The 18,997-nt window shown below is 42.4% G+C and overlaps 2 protein-coding genes across 3 annotated transcripts; one reads left to right on the top strand and one right to left on the bottom strand.

The window, feature by feature from the left end:
- Nucleotides 1-657: 657 nt before the first annotated feature.
- znf341 (zinc finger protein 341) lies at nt 658-9,496 on the bottom strand. 2 transcript variants are annotated; one of them, XM_088436514.1, is made up of 16 exons: nt 9,352-9,496; nt 8,750-8,860; nt 8,443-8,633; nt 7,580-7,729; nt 7,228-7,509; nt 6,658-6,838; nt 6,191-6,281; nt 6,007-6,097; nt 5,165-5,330; nt 4,858-5,078; nt 3,607-3,815; nt 3,424-3,520; nt 3,043-3,175; nt 2,242-2,353; nt 2,091-2,161; nt 658-1,203 (listed from the first exon to the last, which is right to left on the bottom strand). In XM_088436514.1, exons 1-16 carry the CDS (start codon nt 9,380-9,382, stop codon nt 776-778), a joined length of 2,565 nt encoding a protein of 854 aa, XP_088292640.1. In that variant the 5' UTR covers nt 9,383-9,496; the 3' UTR covers nt 658-775. The 2 variants fall into 2 exon arrangements, with proteins under 2 accessions (XP_088292640.1, XP_088292630.1); XM_088436504.1 differs by having other exon boundaries at nt 4,858-5,090.
- A 476-nt stretch (nt 9,497-9,972) lies between these two features.
- On the top strand, nt 9,973-18,694 carry e2f1 (E2F transcription factor 1). The gene is made up of 7 exons (XM_088407995.1): nt 9,973-11,022; nt 11,974-12,073; nt 13,073-13,292; nt 13,903-14,055; nt 15,189-15,303; nt 15,375-15,627; nt 16,376-18,694. The coding sequence occupies exons 1-7, from the start codon at nt 10,771-10,773 to the stop codon at nt 16,603-16,605; spliced, it is 1,323 nt and encodes a 440-aa protein (XP_088264121.1). The 5' UTR covers nt 9,973-10,770; the 3' UTR covers nt 16,606-18,694.
- The last annotated feature ends 303 nt before the right edge of the window (nt 18,695-18,997 follow it).

The raw sequence follows: 18,997 nt of genomic DNA on the forward strand, positions 1-18,997 counted from the left end.
TAGTCAAGAAGTTTTTGGAAGGTGTTAGGCCCTAACTCTAAATATGGTAGAGTATCATATGCAGAGCCTGAAATCCAGGACCCTCACCGTTAGGGTCCTGGCTTTTAGGCTCTGTATTCTTTTTTTTTTTTTTCATATTTACATATATGTATTCACTCTGCTTTCCTCCAATAACCATACAGGCTTTAAATAGAATGTTGCATATTCCCAAGCGGGGCAACTGAAAAAACTGGCTCAACTCTAAAGTCGTTCAAAATCAGCATGGCTACAATGCTCAAATTTTAAACGATTTCAAAATGAGCTTGGATTGCACGATGAAAGTAATCCTCAAATATCAACCAACTGCGCTGTGTATTAGGTGTGTTTCTACGATAAGCAAATATTGTCCCCTATTATGTAACGCATGACATTTGACTAGATTAAATTTAGTCTACTCGCTCAAGGGGAAAACTGCCGCGCATGTTGCGCCGCACACGCCACGAAGGGAACCCGATCACTGGCGTGTGCATTAGCGCGTGTAGTTCTGTGCACGACGCGCCTCTCAAACCTTTAAAAGTCAATGGAATTCTTTCCCTGCTTATGGAGCAGAAAAAACAGTCACTTTTATTTGCTAAGTCAAGAGGATAAAAGATGAACGCGCACAATATTGTTTATAAGTATTTACAGTAGAATTTTATTCATAATGTTTTAATGTAAAACAAAATCTTCACTGGACATCCAGTAAACGTTTGCTCATTATTTCCTGAAATCCCAATCATAGGGTCATAGGGTGAAACTACTGTGACGCGTCCCCTTCAAGCCCCTCAACTTGAACAGCAGCAACGGCAGACGTCTCCTGAGCGTGTGGCTCTTCCTCTTCCGCGTCTGTTCCCGCCTCCTCCGTGTTGTCGTTTTCGCTCGCCTCGCGACCGCCGCTCCTTAACCTCCTGGCCCGCCTGGTCATCCGGCCACAGCTCCCTCTCCCGTCCGGCTCGTCCCCTCCGTCCCCCTCCGCGTCTTCCTCCGCGCTCTCGCCGCGGTGCGGCTTGCCGTCGGCCGCTCCCGAACATTTGTGGTCTCTGTAGTAACTCTGTCTGGAGAAGCCTTTGTTGCAGGCGGAGCAGCGGAAGCGATAATTGTCCGTGTGAGACTGCTGGTGCTCCAGCATGTGAGCCCTTCGACTGAATACCTTCTGACAGAACAGACACTTGAAGGGCTTGATGCCTGGAGGTAAGAGACAACGGCAATTATCTCCTTGGTTCCCCATTTGCGGCCCCGCGTCCACATTTCGCCGGACTGCGGCACATATGAAGAATTCATCGGTCCCGCAATTACCATAATTCCCCAAATATACGACACACCTGTGTATATGACGCACCCTCAATTTTGGCGATAAATTCGGGTTATTTTTGACGCATCAACACCTTGGCAACAATGTAAAAACTACAGCAAAACAGAAATCTCATCTTCCTAAACTCTTCATATTTTCCTGTGTTATATATTTGTTGCACATTAAGTGTTTGAGATTTCACACATTCCCTCCGAAGGCATCAAAACTGCAAATGAAACTCATGTGACTTTATGTAATTAACGAAAAAGGGAGAAATGACTTGAAAACATGATTTATATTGTCGTGAGCTTCAAGAGCTACTTGCAATGCTTTTCCCTTATTCATTAGTGCAATTTTTTGCTTTATCAATAGGGTTGGAGTCAGGTTATTACACAGCTGACAGTCCTGTTAAAATTCATATTCTAGCAAAAAACAGTCATCTAACTCAAGAAAAACAAGTGGCTTTAAACTGACAAAGAAACTGACAAAAAAGGTGTGCCAAAACCTCTGGCATTTATTGTATTTTTTTTAACTAAAAAATTGGTAAAAAAAAAAAAAAAAAAAACCCTCAGTTTTTACAGCGTAATGATGCCAAGTTACACGCACAAACCAAAATTTGAACCGAGTGAAATTTGTGAGCTTAGATGTGCGTAATATCAAAATACCAGTGAAATCCATGAACAAATGTTTCGTTTTGTTTTCGTTTCAATTTACATTCCATATTTAACACAATTAAGATTCCATTGGGCTTAAATTCATCGTGTTGGCAAAGATTACTGACCTGAATGTGAAAGAATGTGCGCCTTTAGCTTGTCTGGCCTGTTGAATTCTTTGGTGCAACCTACATGAGTCCTAATTTTTAAAAAAGCAACAAGAAGACAGTGAGCACAAAAAAAAAAAAAAAAAAAGAAAAGACGGACTTTGGCTTTTACCTGAAAGGACACTTGTATTTTTTAAAAGGTTCGTGGATTAGCATGTGGCGCTTAACTTTGTCCTTCCTGTTGAAAGTGGCTTCACACACGGAACATTTGTACGGCTTCTCCCCTGGAAAAAGGCACGGCATTGCTTCGCCTTAATAAATGCATGTTTGCCGTCATTTACACTCTAGTGTTACCATTCAAAAAAATAAACAGTACATATGTCTGGCTAACATACTGTATTTTCCGCACTATAAGGCGCGCCTAAAAGCCTTCAATTTTCACAGAATCCGACATTGCGCCTTATAACCCCTCCCATCCATCCATTTTCTATAGCTGCTTATCCTCACAAGGGGCGCGGGCTTGTTGATGCCTATCCCAGCTGACTTCGGACACCCTGAACTGGTTGGCGGCCAATCGCGAGGCACGCAGAGACAAACAACCATTCGCGCATCCAATCACGCCCAAGGACAATTTAGTAAGTCCGATACACCTGCCGTGCACATTTTTAGAGTGTGGTAGGAAGCGCAACTCCATCTACTGGATGGATGCATAACGCAACCCCGGGCGCTACTGTAGCTTCTATTCTATGCATCTTAGAATTCAGAGCGCATTCCATATGAAAACAATTTGAGAATACGCCATTCATTAAAGTCATGCCTTCCAACCCGGTGCGCCTTATAGCGCGGAAAATACTGTAGCGTATCAAATGCCGGCGTCCCCCCATTGGCTTTAGGAATTGGAGTTAGGAATTGGCATTCTTTAAAAATGAATGCCTGCACTAATAAGATCATTGGTCGTCCTAGAGCGTCTTACCTGAGTGAATCCTTGTGTGCAGTTTGAGGTAGTGTTCTGTCTTGAAGGCCTTCTTGCAAATGTGACACTTGAACCTCCCTCCCACGCCATGAGTGGGGAGATGGCGTCTGAAGTACCTCTCGCAAGGGAATACCTGCACGCAAAGAACATTCTCTTCTCACAAAACCGTGTCAAAACTTCAAAACAAAAGCTTAGGGAGGCTATTGCATTGAATTATTCGGTGTATTTCATTTGAAATGGGCCTACGGAAGCGAGTAGGTGGCGTGTTGCGCTTTTGTTACGTTAGCGGCTACGCTTAGCGACGTGAGGTGCAAAGTTCAAAAATGATGTCACAAACAGCTAGGCCAAACCGCATATTTAGAGTCTTGGAGCGAGCCATACCTTTTGACAATGTGGGCAAGGGAAATTGTGAGAGGCGGTTAGTAGGTGTTGCTCCAGGGCTTCTTGGGTAGAATATCTGCTTTGACATTTCACACACCTGAAGACGAGAGCGGGACGAGAAAAATACTCAAAAAGGCTGACCTCCCCCAAGGTTTCAAATTAAACGGCGTTAGATGCGCTAACCTGTAGAATGTGGTTTCCTTGCGCGTGTTCTGCTGCGGGCAGAAGCACTGGGAGTACTGGTGGACTCCCAGTTCAAACAGAGAGGGGAACACCTTGTTGCAGAGGTGACAGCGGTACGTTAGCTGCTCCTGGTGAGTCCTGATGTGCTCGAGGAACTGATCCAGTTTCTGGAAGGTCTGGGAGCAGGACTTCAGAACACACTTGTAAACCTGACATAGGAAGCGCCACTGTTTATTGATCGGGACATGGAGCTCGGTCAATTGGCAAAAAAAAAAACTGGGTTTTATTCAATCATTCGGGACGATTACTATTTGAATGGAAGAAATAAACCCAACGAAGAATAATTTAAGGTATGATTTCTTTTTAAAATCCTGTGGAAAATATATAAACAAATATAATAGATACAGACTTGAATCAGTTTTAACTTTTCACATATAGTGCATAATGTGCTTAAAGGGACAGTGTGTAAAGTTTTTTTAATTAAAAGAATAAATTAAATGAGTGTACATTTTTAAAACTTGCAGGTTTTGAAATATAATCATAAGTTATCATGAAATGATATTACATCGAGGGGTGGCACATGTTTGTTATAGATACGGACAAAGGTGAATGCTGCACCTGCAGCACCTCCTGCTGGCCGTAAAGAAAAACGCTCAAAATCTTACACATCTTGCCTTTAACGTATTCACTTCCAAAAATGTTTTAATATGTTTTTCTTTTCATATTTAGTCGATAATTAATGATAACTACAATATTTTTCATGTACAATTAATACCTTTAACAACATAGCGTTCTCCTGGCTGTTGACTTCACTTGCGCTCAGTGTGTGGATAACGACCGTTGGTCATGTGACATTCATAAACTGAACTGATTGATTGGTTCAGACATAATATTACACTTTTGACAGTGCAGACATTTAATATCAGGTACTTCTATTTTTTTCAAATATTTTCAAGCGTTACTGTGAAAGTCTAAAAATTGCTGGTGTTAAAGGACTTAATAATCAAGAAAATATTAACTTTTTACTGCTAAAAATGTCTCAGCTTACTTTTCCTTTAAATGCCACAAATAATTAGTTTTTACAATTAATTATTGTATACGGGTATCGTAAACCAGCATTTTGCCTCTTGTGAAAAGTATCCATTTAACAATTTAGCTCATTTTAAAATCTTGCTTATAACATGATGTATACAGGCAGTTCTTAGTGGGAAAAAAAAAAAAAAAAATGTCCATCACTAGACCCGAGCTCACCTGCTCCCCCTTGTGTTGGGTCATGTGGGATTTGAGCTGGAAGTAGGTCTTGAACTTGCTGGCGCAGAACTGGCACCGGTAGGAACTGTCCACCACCACAACCTGTTTAGTCTGAGTTGGACCGTCTTGGTTCTGAGGCTGAGCGGGCGCAGGCTCGCCACACGTGCCTTCCAAATCAGCCCGGGCCTCCGCCGCGCGTTCCTGCGCGTCCCCTGACGTTTCTGTGGCCAAACCTGTGGTTTATGGACATGACCGTCGGTACTGACGCCCGTAGCGTGAAGTCGGCGATTGGGAACTGGGGCCGTACCCATTGGCGTTGCGTTGTCGTTTGGCGCCGCCTGGCGCCGGGGGTCCATCTCCTCTTGTTCACGCCTCTGATCCCCGCTGGCCCCCTCCTCATTGGCCGACGTCGCCACGACCTTTACCGTGATCGGCACCCTTGACGCCGTGCTGGCCACGCCCATAGGCCACACCTTAAATGACAAGAAACGACCGGTATCTCCATATGGTTGATTTTAGATAGGGATGACCGGATATTCTGAAATAAAAATCGGAAGTTTATCCCGTGGGTCTCGATGTTCGAGGGGGTCAACTAATGTACTTTAAAAAGCATTTAAGAATGGACGATTTGAACCTCTCTACCTGTCATTTTTAGCCTAGTGTTTCTTTTGATAGATGTGTCGTACTCGCGTTTGCCTGATCACGCAGCAATCGATTGTTGAATGCGAGCAAGTTTTTACACGAAAATGGTTCATAAAACTGGAAATCAACCGTCACTGCTTAGCTTGAATGGTCTGATTTCATTTCCCATGATTCTTCAACACAGAAACACAAAGTCATTCTGGTATCACATGAACTGTTGATATTCCTTTTTTTCTCACTTGGTTTAACTTACAAATCACTGTGACAACTGTGCGACATACGTATGGCCCAAAAAAATAGCTTGCTGGACAAAACGGGGAAAAAAAAAAAGACATCGGAACAGAACCTACATAAAATTTGGAGCAAACAAGGGGTCTGGCAAAATCCATTGTGATTCGGGACACGAGACATACTGCATCAACAACGACAGAAATATGTAACTTGTACACCGCTGCATGCTAAAAAGAAAAAAAATGTAAGACTATATAGTGACAAATCACTAATAACCTTGTGTGTCTGCATGTGTTTCTTCACATTGGACTTTTGGGCAAAGGCTCGACCGCAAACGATGCACTGGAATGGTTTCTCTCCTGTATGACTGCAAAAAAAAAAAAAAAAAAATTGTGAGGGTATGAGCTTTTTCTGTAAAAAAAAAAAAAAAAAAAAGCACCGTCTTTGTTGGGTGTCTCACCTCCGAATGTGCTGCTGCAGATCGAAGTTTTTGGAGAAGCTTTTATCACAGAAATTACACTTCAGCTTTGGTCCTTTGGATTTCAGCGACTCTGTTGAAGAAAACAAAACCAACACAATTCAGCCAAGGTTTAAGTCAGGCGTTGCGTTTAAAAAAAAAAGTAAAAAACCATTTTAGATTTCACCAGAAGATGGCAGCAAACCGGTGGCTAAAAATTGGACACCTCTCGTTTGGAATTTGAGTAATTCACCATGAACCTGTTAAATTGTTTGTAGTATGCCTCAAATTGTGGCCTCTTCTCAAATGGACATTTTGACGAAAATAAGCATTGGGTACGTCACGTGACGTAACATGTACAAAATGACATCCCTAGCGAATGAATTTAAATCTCGATTCCATAATTCTGACCTCTGGAAAAAATACGAGTAAATGACCAAACCATACAAGCATGCACACGCATATTGTACCTATGACTCCATCTGAGCTTTTTTTGCTACTCCGTGGCCGTTTGGGGCCATTGAGTTTTTCAAAGTCGCCCATCTCGGTCGCGTCGGCGGTGATGCCGCACGTCTTGGTTTTGATGCTCAGCTTTCCCGGACTGTAGATGGGCGGCGTAGTAAACGACTGGCTCTCGCACTGGCTGGGCACCTAAGCGATACAAATGTCACGATCACATCAAAATCATCTCTCAAAATCCTAAATTCTCATTTTTTTTTTTGCAGTCATACAGGAGAAACCATCTAGTGATGCGCAAATGAAGCTTCATGAAGCACTAAGGGTTCTTTTTGACTAACCCTTGTGCAGTATTTTAACCATATTTAGGTCATTGTCTTCCACGTCGTTCTCACAATATTTTAGAGATGGCACACTACTTCCTGCTAATGTGATAACTACATACACGGCCGTGCCATGCTGAACTTTGACACGTTGTCACCATCCGGGTGAAATTTCAGCTCCCTGGTGTCTTCCTTCAAAAATGTCCTTTTGGTGTGAAATACAAAACGCCGCACGAGGTTTCAACGCGGTCGAGCGCTCACTTGTACAGGATGGAACGGATGCAGGCCCAGGGCGTGAATCTCTGCATTACCGCCTCCGACCATGTGGGGCAGTGCGCTGTAGACCTGAACTACCGAGTTGCCGTGGCCGGCGGGGACATGCGAGGAAGGCAGGGGTTGCTGTCCGGGTTGTCCCGCCGGCAGCGGGTGTCCCGGCGTCTGACTCGGGGGGAGCGCGTGAGACGGCTGCTGTTGGTGATGATGATGATGATGCTGCTGGTGCTGAAGATACGATGCGCCGGCCGCGGGCATGCCGGGGTTACTCTGGAAGACAAACGATAAAGGAGTTCACAAAAAACGCTCCTGTTTATTCAAACGCGGAAATGTTTGTTACCTGTACGGGGGTCTGCATGGCGGTCATTGATTGGTCGATGGAGGTGAATGCTGAGATGGCAGACATGAGAATGTCATCGCTGACCAGAACGTTGCCTTGGACCAGTGTGTGTGTTAGAGGGGAGGGCGGGACTGTGATGTAAGTGGACACCTGCGGGATAAACACACACACACACGTTTGGAAGGGAATACTTGTGGGGACATCCAACTTGTGGGGACCCTAACCCAATTCATATCTATACTCTAAAGGCAAGTCGTGACCCTCAAAAAAAGATCTGAAGAAATGAGGACGAATGTCCTCAACTTCTCCAAAATGTCCTCACCACGTCGGTAGAAAACTCAAATCGGTTCTGGCAATTGAAGCCGTACGGGAACACGCACAAAAGGCGACTTTTTAGTTCCGTCTGATACAGTCTGAAAAATACCTCCGGTCAAAAGTTTGGAAACACATTCAAATTCTACCTTATTACCTTCACAATGCGCAGTCATGAACTGAAGGTCATTCCAGGTCAGTAAGCGTTATTCACATCATAATTTCTTAGATATGTCCTTTATTTTTTAAAGCTAAAAATTGTTAAATTAGTGGACCATGCAATTGAACGCCACAACTAAGTAGTTTATGTCTCTTGTTTCTTGTAAACTCCGCATCTAGCCTTCTGCCACTTTTGCAAAACCTCGAGTTCTATTTTTCAAATTGCAAATGCATCGAACTCATGCGATTCATTGCCCAGGCCGACACGAAATTGAACGTGTTTCCAAACTTATAAATGGTACTGTAAAAATAAAAATCTTGAATCAGTATCTTACTGATTTGTGGGACTTTTCAACTAGCAAGCCAAATGTGATTTTCTCCTCTTTTCTCACCTGCCTGTTGACATTAGCTTGAGGTCCCGAAGCGATGGAGGGAACCGATGTGTAAGCATTTGTGGAAGCCAAAGACACGGTGGACAGGGAGGGTCCGCCGGACTGGCATTGCTCCCGCTTGTGTGCCATGAAGCCTGGTAGGGAATTAAACTGCTTCTTACACTTCCCGCACAAGAATACGTCCTCATCATCTGGAACGGGGAACAAACATCTATGTAAGGAACACAAACGCTACATATGTAGAACCGTAGCTTAAAAAAAAGCAAACTGATTGGTATGCAGAGGGACTGGGCAGTCATTCACAAACCCAAAGACTGGATAACTGGAGTCCCGGACACGTTTTGGTTGTTCGGGTCAGGAACACCCCCTTGACCGTCCAGCAATGACTGCACAGCCAGTACTGTTTGATTGTCCATGCCTGGAGAGGAAAGTCAAACTCGGTTGTTTGATTGGATGCAATGGCGCATCATTGAAAAATTCAAATCGATAAATCAATGAATGACAGTCTGCTTCACCGCCATGCATGATGTGTCATTTTAAGTCAAGCCCATAAGTTCTATTTATGACTTTATACGTGCGCTGTTTTCTAACGTTAGGCTATTGCACTCAATATAATCCGATGCCTAAAACCAGAACCGCAATAATAAAACAACACGAGGAACTAAGGTGTCCAGATATAACATTTATTGCTTAAAAGTGCATTAGGTGTATGCATTTCATCCAACATTCGATTTTCGCATTATTTTTGCACTCGATTCTCAGTGACACCGTCACAAAAACACTCGCCAAATGTTATTTAGTTTTGGGTGTAATGCATTGTAAAATTATGCAGACAAATCAGAGTGGTTTCAAATGCACAATGGAGGCCTTAAGGTTTCAATTACATGGCTATTAACACGTTATTCTTACCTTCCAATACCTCAAATATAGCCTGCGCCATCTTGCCGTTCCTCGGGACTGTGCGATCGACATTCGACTAGTAGCGTCTGACGCACCAGCAGCTGTCAAATACGTTGCAAATCACAAAAATGAATCTTTCCGTCAAGCTTGTGACATTTTTTGACACAAAAATTAGGTAAAAACAAACTCAAGCAAAAGAGCAAGAATTCTCGAAACAAACGTGTGTTTGTTTAAAAAAAACATATTTCGAAGACGAAAATATCAAAACAAAGGCATGAATGCAAAATAACTTTACATATGTCACCAAGGTGTTTTAAAATGCGCGTTAAAAACGGATGCATCGAGAAAATCTGTGAGAAAAATCAAGAAAATGACTGACAACAGCATGCACCAATCAGAGAGTGCTTACTCCTCACGCGGAGTACTCGTTTTCTCGACCAATCAGACGCCCCAGACTGGCACACGTGTCGGTTTCGCGGCAAAAAAGATTTCGCGCGAAAAGTGCCCCATCCTTGTTTGGATCCAGATCAGCTGGGACAATAACAACAATTGCGGGCGACCACCGCGGAACGAAGACGCTTGAAGGAATGGACCGGACCCACCGCGAGCTTCCTGTGGACTAACACATCTAGATTTGCCGGTTTCGCTCTTTTGCCGGACGCTTTATTTTCCTTTTTTTTCTTATCTGTACTTAAGTCGGACAGCTGCCCTAACAAACCCAACCGATGGGTGTTGTGGCTAATAACATCGCTAGCATGCTAATATGACTTACTTTATTTTCTCTTATAGGATGCCATTTATTGATGTCCCACTCTATATGCTCTCGTGACATCGTTTTAACCTAGCGGAAGCCTCCCGCTTGAAGTGAGGACAAATGTCTTCATCGTGTTTGCACATCGCCCTCGACCGCAAAGTTTTTACTTGTCATCTCATTCAACCTACCGCCGTATTCGGTGTTGTGCTATCGCTGGCTTAAAGCGCAACCTTGTGCTCGTATTTGTGCACTTTTTTTATGCGTCGCCCCTGCAAACTAGAAGCGGCTAACTCCTCGTTAGCATGCTTGCTGACGGGGCCTGGTCTCGTGCTGACAACCGCAGGTGAAAACAAAAGATTAGCATGCTAGCTCGCGATCCAGCTGCTCATTTTTCTGCCTCGACCTTTTCGCGTGCATAAAACGCCAACTCCAGTGTTTTTGTGGCGTTATTTTATTCAAAACATTTCCCGTTTCGCTCGGTGTGGGATTACAATTCGGGTGTCATTCACACTCATGAGGAACTTGTCCGAAAAGTGTCCACAAGTTGCTGAAGAACACCTGAAGGCAGGGGGTCACGTGGTTTGTTTTTCACTAAGAATAGCTTTTTCAGCGGGGGGTTTGTCGGCTCGGTGTGCATCCCGTTGTGACGTAGCAAACTGTGAGAGAGCCCTGCCATGTCAGAGACTCTGATAACAGGCCACACGTCAGAGGATCTATTGGTTGACTTTGAGACTTTGCTCAACTCTGGAGGCGTGGGCCTGGGGCAGGACCACCAGATAGTCATCATCACCAGCCCCAGCAATGAGGGATTCCACCCCAACGCAGCCCCCTCCAGCACGGGAGAGATCTTGCTCTTCGCTACCCCGCAGGGATCTGCTGATGTGGCTTTCCAAGACAAGAGGAGGCCGGCGCTGGGAAGACCGTCGGTGAGGACTCAAACGTCTACGTTTTTTGTCAAGGTCGCGTTTTAACAGCTCACAAGTGTTTGGAGACTTTGCGGCAGAAGTGTCGCAAGTGCTACTGTTCAGCACTAAAGAGAAGTACTTTCATAAAAAAAAGTACTTTGATCAAAGTAAAAGTGCTGAAGTCACTCCCTTATTTAAGTAAAATCACCAACTTGAAATTGTACTCAAGTGAAAAAATTACCTTGACATTTTCCATCTCCAAAATGAAACACAAATTCATATTTATGTATTCTTTACTTTCCAAAATCCAGTAGCGAAAGTTCAAGTTGTATATCTAGCACTGCCTTAATATAAAAATAACATTGGCCCGAAACGACATACTAATCAACATCTTGAATGATTTTTTTGTTTGTTTTTGAAATACCACCACCTCAAAACAATTTATCAGAGCCAATCAAAACGAGGAATTCCAACACTAGTGTTCGATTTATTGGTATTTTATTTGTTATGGCTCTAGCTCTAGCTATGCTAACTTGACAGTGTGCTACCTTTCAAAGAAAATAACCATTACAATATAATATAATACACACACACACCTATATATATATATATATATATATATATATATATATACACACACACAGACGTGAAGTATTATTGCCGTGTATTTATGATGTTTCGAGCTATGTTGCCGAATTTAGTAAAGTACATGATTTTTTTTTTCATTTTGGCAATATTTATGTACTTTTCTAGCTTTTACAAAAGAAAAATTGAATAAATAAACACAATAAAATGAAAATTTCCTTACTAACCGCAATCTTTTTACCCTTGAATCCACTGAATCAGCTGAAAAAAATGTAGTCAGAACAAATTGGCATAGTTCCAGTTTTGTTTTTTGTTTTTTTTGTTTTTTAAATTTGAGTGTTTCCTTTCTATTTTCAACAGTGTTTTCCCCTCTTGTTTTTACCTCAGGTCAAGAGGAAGTTGGACCTGGACAGCGACCATCAGTATGTTAGCACGACCCGGTCGTCTTCGAGCCACGCGCCCCCCTCCACGCCCGCCCCTCCCCGAGGTAGGAATATTATACATAAACTCAACAAATGTGGTTCCTTGAGTTCCTGCAGCTGAGAACTACTGGACTAAAAATGCTTTCATCGTTAATCCTACCTTTTTTTTTTTTTTTATCAAATTGTAAGACCCGGTCTGGTCGACATTTACTCGCCTACCCTCATATATCCTTCTTCCCTCTCACAAAAACCAGGTAGTGCCACTCGGTCGCTGCAATTGATCTATCTACTTTCTGTAAAGTACTTTTCATAATTAGGTTTGAGCTAGAGCTTATCACGTTACGTGTACACGTTCAAATATGTCTAAGTACCAATGTGATCAATTACTTTAGTCCCTAAAATATTATTGATTACTTTAGGTTACTTCAGTATTTGATTACTAGTTGATGGCTTTCATTAAATACTAAAATCATCAATTACTAGAGTACCTAAAAACTCATTCTTAAATTTGTATTTTGTTACCAAAAGTACTCAATTATTTTAGTAGTTAATTACCAAATTTAAGTGCTTACTTTAGGTAATTAACAATTACTTTTGTCAACCAATTACTTTCCTTCCGAAAACTCATTGATTACTTCAGTATTACATTACCTAATGTTAGCACATCACATGTGCTGCAGGTTCGGGTAATGACCAATCACAGCCCGGCATTTGAACATCACCTGACCAACAGTTGAGCCGGGATTGGTCATTACCTGAGCCTTGAGTGCAGTCAGTAAGTGGGGAAAAAAATGTGTTTTTGGAGGCAATACTTAATTGCACGTGAGAAATAGTTTAGTTGGCAAATGAATTACGGTTAAAATACGTGGACTTATTAACCGAGAGGTACCACAGGGTTCTGTTCTAAATACCCAGCATTTACAAATGTAAAATGATTTGTTTTTGTTTCCTTGGGAGTTTGAGTTGTTTTTATAAAGTGACGTCACCCGCTAGAAGCATATGAGTATTTCAGCTGGGATTTGAGACCCTTTCTGTATTTTCATGTTGATCTTTTTTCGCCCCAGTTCCTCGGGCCGTCACGGAGAAGTCCCGCTACGACACCTCCTTGAACCTGACCACCAAACGCTTTCTGGACCTCCTGTCCCAGTCAGCCGACGGCGTGGTGGACCTGAACTGGGCCTCGCAGGTCCTGGATGTCCAGAAGCGGCGCATCTACGATATTACGAACGTTCTGGAGGGGATCCAGCTCATTTCCAAAAAGTCCAAGAACCACATTCAGTGGCTGTGAGTAGAAAAGCCCATGCAGGCAAATGCCTAAATATGAGTTATGAATGTTGGCATTGAACTCAAACTTCACGATCGCGCTGCTTGAATTTGCAACCCTAACCCTTACGGCCAATCAAAAAGCCAAGTTATATCGCATGATCCTTCCATTGCGTTTGGAGGTACCAAGCGCACCAGCTTTTTAATCTTTCAAGGAAAATGTAATGTGATTTCTCACATTTTAAATCCACGCCCAAGCATTTCCTGATTCACAATCACAACTAGTAAGTCTTTCAATCCTAAAGACTTATTTTGATGTTTAGGTGTCAAATTTAGCCCATGTCAGCCTCATTTACTGCCATTCAAAATGGGAAATTTTGTCAATTTTGGACATACTGAAAAGCCCATGTTTTATCATCCATTTTTTGCAATCGTCCTTTCAACAGCAACTTATCGCGCCCCCCCATTAACAGTGAAAAACGAGGGAACGCTCTATTCCGTAAATAAGTACTTGCCCGGACTCTTGAATATGATAGGAACCGACCTGCAAAATTTACCGGAGGTATTTACGGGGCTTAGGTATCAAAAGGAGGCATAAAGCAAAGAAGCTGTGCTTGCTCGTCCTTGACAGCGGCAAGCGCGTGGACGGGGCGTCGGTGGCGCTCCAGCAGGAGCTGCGGAAGAAGGTTTGCGACCTGAGCGCGGCCGAAGAGCAACTGGACAAGCTCATCTCCAATTGCACTCGTCAGCTCAGGCTGCTCACAGAGGAGCCGCACAACAAGAAATATCCTTTGGAGATTGCAAGTTGCGCTTGTTACTCGTCGCCGAATCAAAAAGCAGAAGAGCGTCAAGCGGTGCGGGCGTTGCTTGTAAAAGGAAAATAATGCTTCACAAAATCGTATTTGGGGCCGCATCTGGCCCGCGGACTACACCTTTGACACCCATGATCTACGGCGGTGCTTCTCAAAGTACCGTATTTTCCGCACTATAAGGCGCACCGGATTATAAGGCGCATCCTCAATTAATAACATATTTTCAAACTTTTTCCATATATAAGGCGCACCTGATTATAAAGCGCACCCTCAATTTTGTGAACAGATCTCAATTGTAACCCCAAAACGGGTATGCTATATGTTAAGTATTTTTCTGTGGAAAAATACTTTTTTTAATTGACTATATTTAGATTTGATTATAGTACCGTATTTTCCGCACTATAAGGCGCACCTAAAAGACTCCTTTTTTTAAGAAGCTTATGGTGCGCCTTATAGTCAGGTGCGCCTTATATATGGATCAATATTGAGATTCGTGGGTGGGGAATGAAGTGATAAAGTAAGTTTACCTGTTTCTTTTGTGTGTTTACAGTTGAACAAATTTGCTCATATTCACATTGAGTTATTATGCTATTGAGAGTTATTGAGTTATTATTGTTATTACTTTGAGTATTACTATATTGTGATTGAAAAAGTAATCTGGTGCGCCTTGTCTATGGAAAATATTTTAAAATATGTCATTGAGGGTGGGCCTTATAATCCGGTGCGCCTTATAGTGCGGAAAATAAGGTAATTTCTTTTTGATAACAGATTTTTTCTAAGATCCAAAAGGACACTTGAGGTTGATTACTGTTTTGTGGACCAATACTAATGAAGTTTGAAAGGGTCTAAAGTTGAATAAATCAGACACCGATGGCATGTTTTAAGTCTTTTTTTTTCTTCTTCTTCTTTTTTAACTCAAATTCGTTGCTCGGGTTAAAGGGTACTTGGCTGAAAAGATAGTTCACAGGGGGTACGTCGCTGAAAAAGGTTGAGAACCACTGATCTCGCGTAAACAGCCCTACTCGTTACTCAGCTTGTAAATTTTCCTTCGCACCGTACACGGAGGCCAGAATTAGCGCGCTGTTCCTTAACGGTCGGCCGTCACGCTGGGCTACGTGCGCTGCCAGGATTTGAGGTCGTCGTTCGACACCCCGGACCAGTTAGTCATGGTGATCCGAGCCCCGCCGGAAACCCAGATGCAAGTCTCGGACCCCAGCGAGGTACGTTCATCCGAAGCCGTTTGAAGAAATCCGCCCGGGCCGTATTTTCAACATCTTTGCGCAACCGTCAGGGTTACCAGGTGTCCCTGAAGAGCACGCGGGGCCCCATTGACGTCTTCCTGTGTCCGGACGACAGCTCCGGGGTTTGCAGCCCCGTGACGGGAAGCAGCCCCTCCAAAAGCGCCGCCCGTTCCCGTTCCACGCCCAGCAAAGACAGACAGGCGGCTTCGGACGTGGCTTTGTCGTCCCCGGTGTCCACGTCGTCCACCGTGACGGCGGCGTCTCAGTCGGCGTCCTCGCCGCTGTTGTTAGGTGGAGAAACGGGTATGTGAAACTTTGTGAAAATGGTACGGTCGAGAAATGTTTGGGAATTTATTTCTTCAGTTAAAATCATAATTGTCTAGAAATAGAGATTTTATCGTTCTTATTTACCGTATTTTCCGCACTATAAGGTGCACCGGATTATAAGGCGCACCCTCAAGTAATGACATATTTTAAAACCTTTCCATATATAAGGCGCCCCGGACTATAAGGCGCACCCTCAGTTCATGACATTTTCAAACTTTTTCCATATATAAGGCGCACCGGATTATAAGGCGCAGCCTCAATTCATGACATATTTTCAAACTTTTTCCATATATAAGGCGCACGGGATTATAAGGCGCACCCTCAAATAATGATATATTTCAAAACCTTTTCAATCACAATCTAGTAATACTCAAAGTAATCACAATAATAACTCAAATAATAATTCTAAACTCTCAATAGCATAATAACTCAATATGAGCAACCTTGTTCAAGTGTAAACACACAGGAAACAGGGAAATCTTACTTTATCACTTCATTCCCCATCTACGGATCCCAAAGTCAATATTAATCCATATATATAAGGCGCACCTGATTATAAGGCGCACCATCAGCCTTTAAAAAAAAATTAAGGCTTTTAGCTGCGCCTTATAGTGCGGAAAATACGGTTTTTATTTGAGGCCATATCGCCCAGCCCTAGTGTGCGCGCTTTCCATTTCCGTCATTATTTTTTTCTTCACCCCGTTGTTCTCATTTTGTGCGGCAGAAGCCCTCATGAACAGCGACCCCTTCTCAGGCCTCGGGGACATGGCCGACTTTGACTTTTCCTCGGACTTCCTCCAAGGGGAGAACCTGGCTCTCCCGTTGGACGGTTTCATCAACTTGTCCCCGCCTCACAATCCCGACTACCACTTCGGCTTGGAGGATGACTCGGGCGTCACCGAACTCTTCGACTGTGACTTTGGTGACCTGTCGCAAGTTTTAGGGGACCCTTAGACACGTGTAGTACGCCGTTTTGTAGGAGCGTTCCAGTGTCCAGAATTTTTATTTTTTTCCCCTGCCACCTCAAAAAAAAACAAGAAACAAAACCACAATGCACTTAAGTAGTGAGCTGGCAAACAAAATGGCGGGCGTGAGAGACGACGCCAACAGCGGAGCGATGCGGTAACAGAAATAATTAATTTTATTTAATTGATAGCTTAGGGTTTAAAAGTGGACTTTAGCTTAGTTTAGCTTAGTTAGCTTTAGTTCTGGAGAAAGATCAAGGACCAGTATAGCGGACCCTCGGAAGTTCGACCGTTTTGGTCGCTCGTTCACTGCTAGCCCAATAAATGTTGACGTCTATAGCCGTCAACGGCAGTGAATGGGTTTTAATGGAAAATAGCTCTTTAAGACTTTGAAATACAGCGCAGGTGATGTGTTCAATGACATTGAAACAGTTCTATGAAATCTGTAGTTCTTTTTAAACCAAGTACATGTTTTTAAAAAAAAGTATTATAAAAAAGATTCAAAAACTACAGTGACCCAAAGTTTTAGTCCTTAATGTATATTTACACTGCACTGAAACTTCTTTAAAAAAACAATTTTTACATGAGTATAGTACAGTATTTAAATTTGAAATAAGCTTCAGTTTATGTTTGGACTTCATGTTTTAAATAATGGAATTTGTACTTGTATTTATTGAATTGATTCGTTAGTGTGCGCTTGTGCATTGCGATGGCCACGCGAAGCTTCGTGAAGCAATTCCGACTCCTCGATGGAACTCGGGGTACAAAGAGGCAATGGAAATTGAATGCAGTACATTTCTACTACTTTTGCAGTTCTCTTCAAATCAAGAGCAACATTTAGAGGAGTCAAGAAAAAAACAGTGCTTCATGAAGCTTCATGAAGCACCACACTTTGAGAATCACTGTAAAAAGGTAATGTCATTTCTTAAGTTTCTTTAGTTTGTCCTTTTTTTTTTTTTGACAAATACAAAAATGCTTGTGTGTGTGTGTGGGGGGACTGTTTTTTGTTTAGTTTTTTTTGAAGAGGGGGTAGTTTGAGTTTATTTTTTTTAATTGTAACTTCCGATGTTTCCAACCAACAAACCGTTGGAACTCCGAGGGTCCACCGTAATAACTTCAAACTAGTAAGCGACATGTAGCTAGCTACAGAAGATAACGATATCAATGTTCTCCATATGATCCTCATTGAAAAATCACCCCAAAAAATGTGTAGCACTTCCTGTTTTGACTTCAACTCCGGTTTAGCATATTTAAATTATTTATGAGTGTGTGTATATATATTTTTTTGTGAAGCGTTAGCTGTAAGTGACTTGTGAGTTTGATAGCTGGCGTTGCAAGGTGTCTTCTTGAGAGGACTTTGCGTCCAACACCCGAATGATTTGCGTCTAAATAACTGGAATCCCTCAACGTACTTGCCGCTAGCTGCAGGGATTTTGGACTGGCGCGTTGTCGTTTTGGTTTTTTACCGAGTGATAGGGAAATGAAGCCTCGTGAAGCACTTGTGATATTTTTTTTCTCCTCCTCTAGATGGCGTTCTTGGTTTAAACATGCTTTTCCTTTGCGGTCGCTCATATCTTTAAAACACTTTAGCACCATCTAGAGGCGGTTTAAAATCGCGCAGGTGCTTCATGAAGCTTCATTTTCCGATCATTTGTTTTACTCTGGTTTTGATGCCTTACAATTAGCGCTGGTTGGTTTTGCTAGCGTAGCATTAGATGGAAGGTCTTGGAAGGTTAGTACAAACATGAAATGCTCTGTTGTTTTTAAGTGGACTTGAATGTGTTGATTTGTGGGGTCGTTGACCTCGTAGACCCGGGAAAGACGCCCGGGACATCTTATCTTGAGCGTAGCGATCAATACTCACGTACGTTCATTTATGACTGTACATAAATTTTGTTGGAAATCAACAGCAATAACATGATGTTTTTCAATTGAATTTTGAGTTGGAAAATGTCACTTTTTTGTGTACCAATTTTTGTGTGGAAAAAAAAAGTTTGTTCTAATTTATGTTTGCTTTTTCCTCTTCCTAATCCTTTTTTTTTTGGGGGGGGGGGTTGTGTGATGAAAATTAGCTTATTGTGGCGTAGGATTTTTTTTGTGATATTTATTATTGGTTGAAAAGTTTTGTGGGAGTTTTTACTACCAGCAAGGGACTTTTCTAAAAATTCATGCAAATGATTTCATGAATATGTTTGCTTGGAAGCAATATTTTATTTCGTGTGTCTGCTTGTAATGGCAAAAGTGTTTTTTCTCATATTTGTAATTTTGACTTTTTTTTTTTCCCGTCACTTGCATCACTTTATTTTATGAATATGTTTTATCGACCCAGCATTGCTCATGCAAAATTCCATTGGGGTGCTTCTGACTTTTTTTTTTTTTTT

The sequence above is a fragment of the Hippichthys cyanospilos genome, chromosome 2 (genome assembly GCF_059441005.1).
Source record: "Hippichthys cyanospilos isolate Australia breed blue-spotted pipefish chromosome 2, RoL_Hcya_1.0, whole genome shotgun sequence".
NCBI lineage: Eukaryota > Metazoa > Chordata > Actinopteri > Syngnathiformes > Syngnathidae > Hippichthys > Hippichthys cyanospilos.